This window comes from Salpingoeca rosetta, assembly GCF_000188695.1.
Source record: "Salpingoeca rosetta unplaced genomic scaffold supercont1.24, whole genome shotgun sequence".
NCBI classification, from domain to species: Eukaryota; class Choanoflagellata; order Craspedida; family Salpingoecidae; genus Salpingoeca; species Salpingoeca rosetta.
Window position 1 is genome coordinate 880279 of NW_004754910.1, and position 1311 is coordinate 881589.

At 52.5% G+C, this 1311-nt stretch overlaps 1 protein-coding gene across 1 annotated transcript in view; it reads right to left on the reverse strand.

The window, feature by feature from the left end:
- Nucleotides 1–1311, reverse strand: part of PTSG_08691 (uncharacterized protein) — a gene marked incomplete at its 3' end in the record, with an annotated part of 6571 nt that overhangs the window by 1534 nt on the left and 3726 nt on the right. The window contains exons 12-15 of the mRNA XM_004990425.1: nucleotides 1111–1210; nucleotides 648–720; nucleotides 307–443; nucleotides 71–108 (exon numbers count right to left, since the gene is read on the reverse strand). Of these exons, the coding sequence (XP_004990482.1) occupies nucleotides 71–108; nucleotides 307–443; nucleotides 648–720; nucleotides 1111–1210 (348 nt within the window). The remainder of the gene's footprint in view (nucleotides 1–70; nucleotides 109–306; nucleotides 444–647; nucleotides 721–1110; nucleotides 1211–1311) is intronic.

Consider the following 1311-nt stretch of genomic DNA (forward strand, 5'->3'; position numbering starts at 1 on the left):
CGCGTGAACAAGGGGCACAGCTGCAATAACACTAACTCAGGCGCGCATGTGCATGCAGTCGTGGTCGCACCTCTGAACTCCGAAGCAAAGTTCTCCCGCGTCCATCTGCTCGATGGTGGATTGGGATGTTGGGAACACAGCGGCATGAGTGTTTGACAGCGGAGATTAAACAACGATGGTGGCAGGCAGGCGAACAAACAAATCGATAGACAAGCAGGAAATGCAAGGAAAACAGTCGGTCAGCTCCACGCACACACACACACACACACACGCACGCACACACACACACACATACACACACCGCACCTTGCTCTGACTCGGTCCCAGTGGTGACTGTTAAGGGCGCCCTTGACCAGCAGCGGGCGCTGGAGGGAGAGAAAGTCAAGCAGGAAGTCCTCCTGTGTAAACACACGCGCATCCACCACGTCAAAGTCACACGTGGCCTGCACACAGTGATGGTGATGGCAGTGGTAATAGTGGTGATGTTACGTGTAACCGTGAGCGATACAAAGCAAATGGAATTGGCGGAACATCGATGGTGAAATTGAATTTTGCCTGATACAGGGTGTCGATGACATGGGTCACCACGGGTACCACAGTCGCTGCCACCGCCACCACCACCATAATAGCCACCACGTGTGACTGACCGGCTGTCTGGAGACGGAGCGCTTGATCTTCCAGCCGCCGCCAACGGTCGTGGAGGACGGGCGATGGGGCAGCCTGTTGCACAACACACGCACGCGCACAGGCACGTACAAAAATATACGCAGGTGCAAGTGAGTGCACTTGCGTTACGCAGCAAACAGGTGAACGATGTAATTCATCACGGGCATGGCAGCAGCAGCACCAGCAGCACCAGCAGCACCAGCAGCACCAACAACAACAACAACAACAACAACAACAACAACAACAACAACAACAACAACAACAACAACAACAACAACAACAACAACAACAACAACAACAACAACAACAACAACAACAACAACAACAACAACAACAACAACAACAACAACAACAACAACAACAACAACAACAACAACAACTTAAACAACAACAACAACTTAAACAACAACCACCACCACCGCCACCAACAACAACACGGCGCACTTGTGGATGGTGTATGGCGGCTCGGGGCGGGTGCAGTCCTCGTCGTTGTCCAGCAGCCACTCAAACCCGGCCCACCGGTGCAAACACACCATGTCCGCGCCTGGTGAACCGAGACAGATGAGTGGATGAGGTATGAAGGATGGGGTGAGGCGGGCGAATGCAATCTTGAAGTGATGATGCATGATCCATGTAGATAAGTAC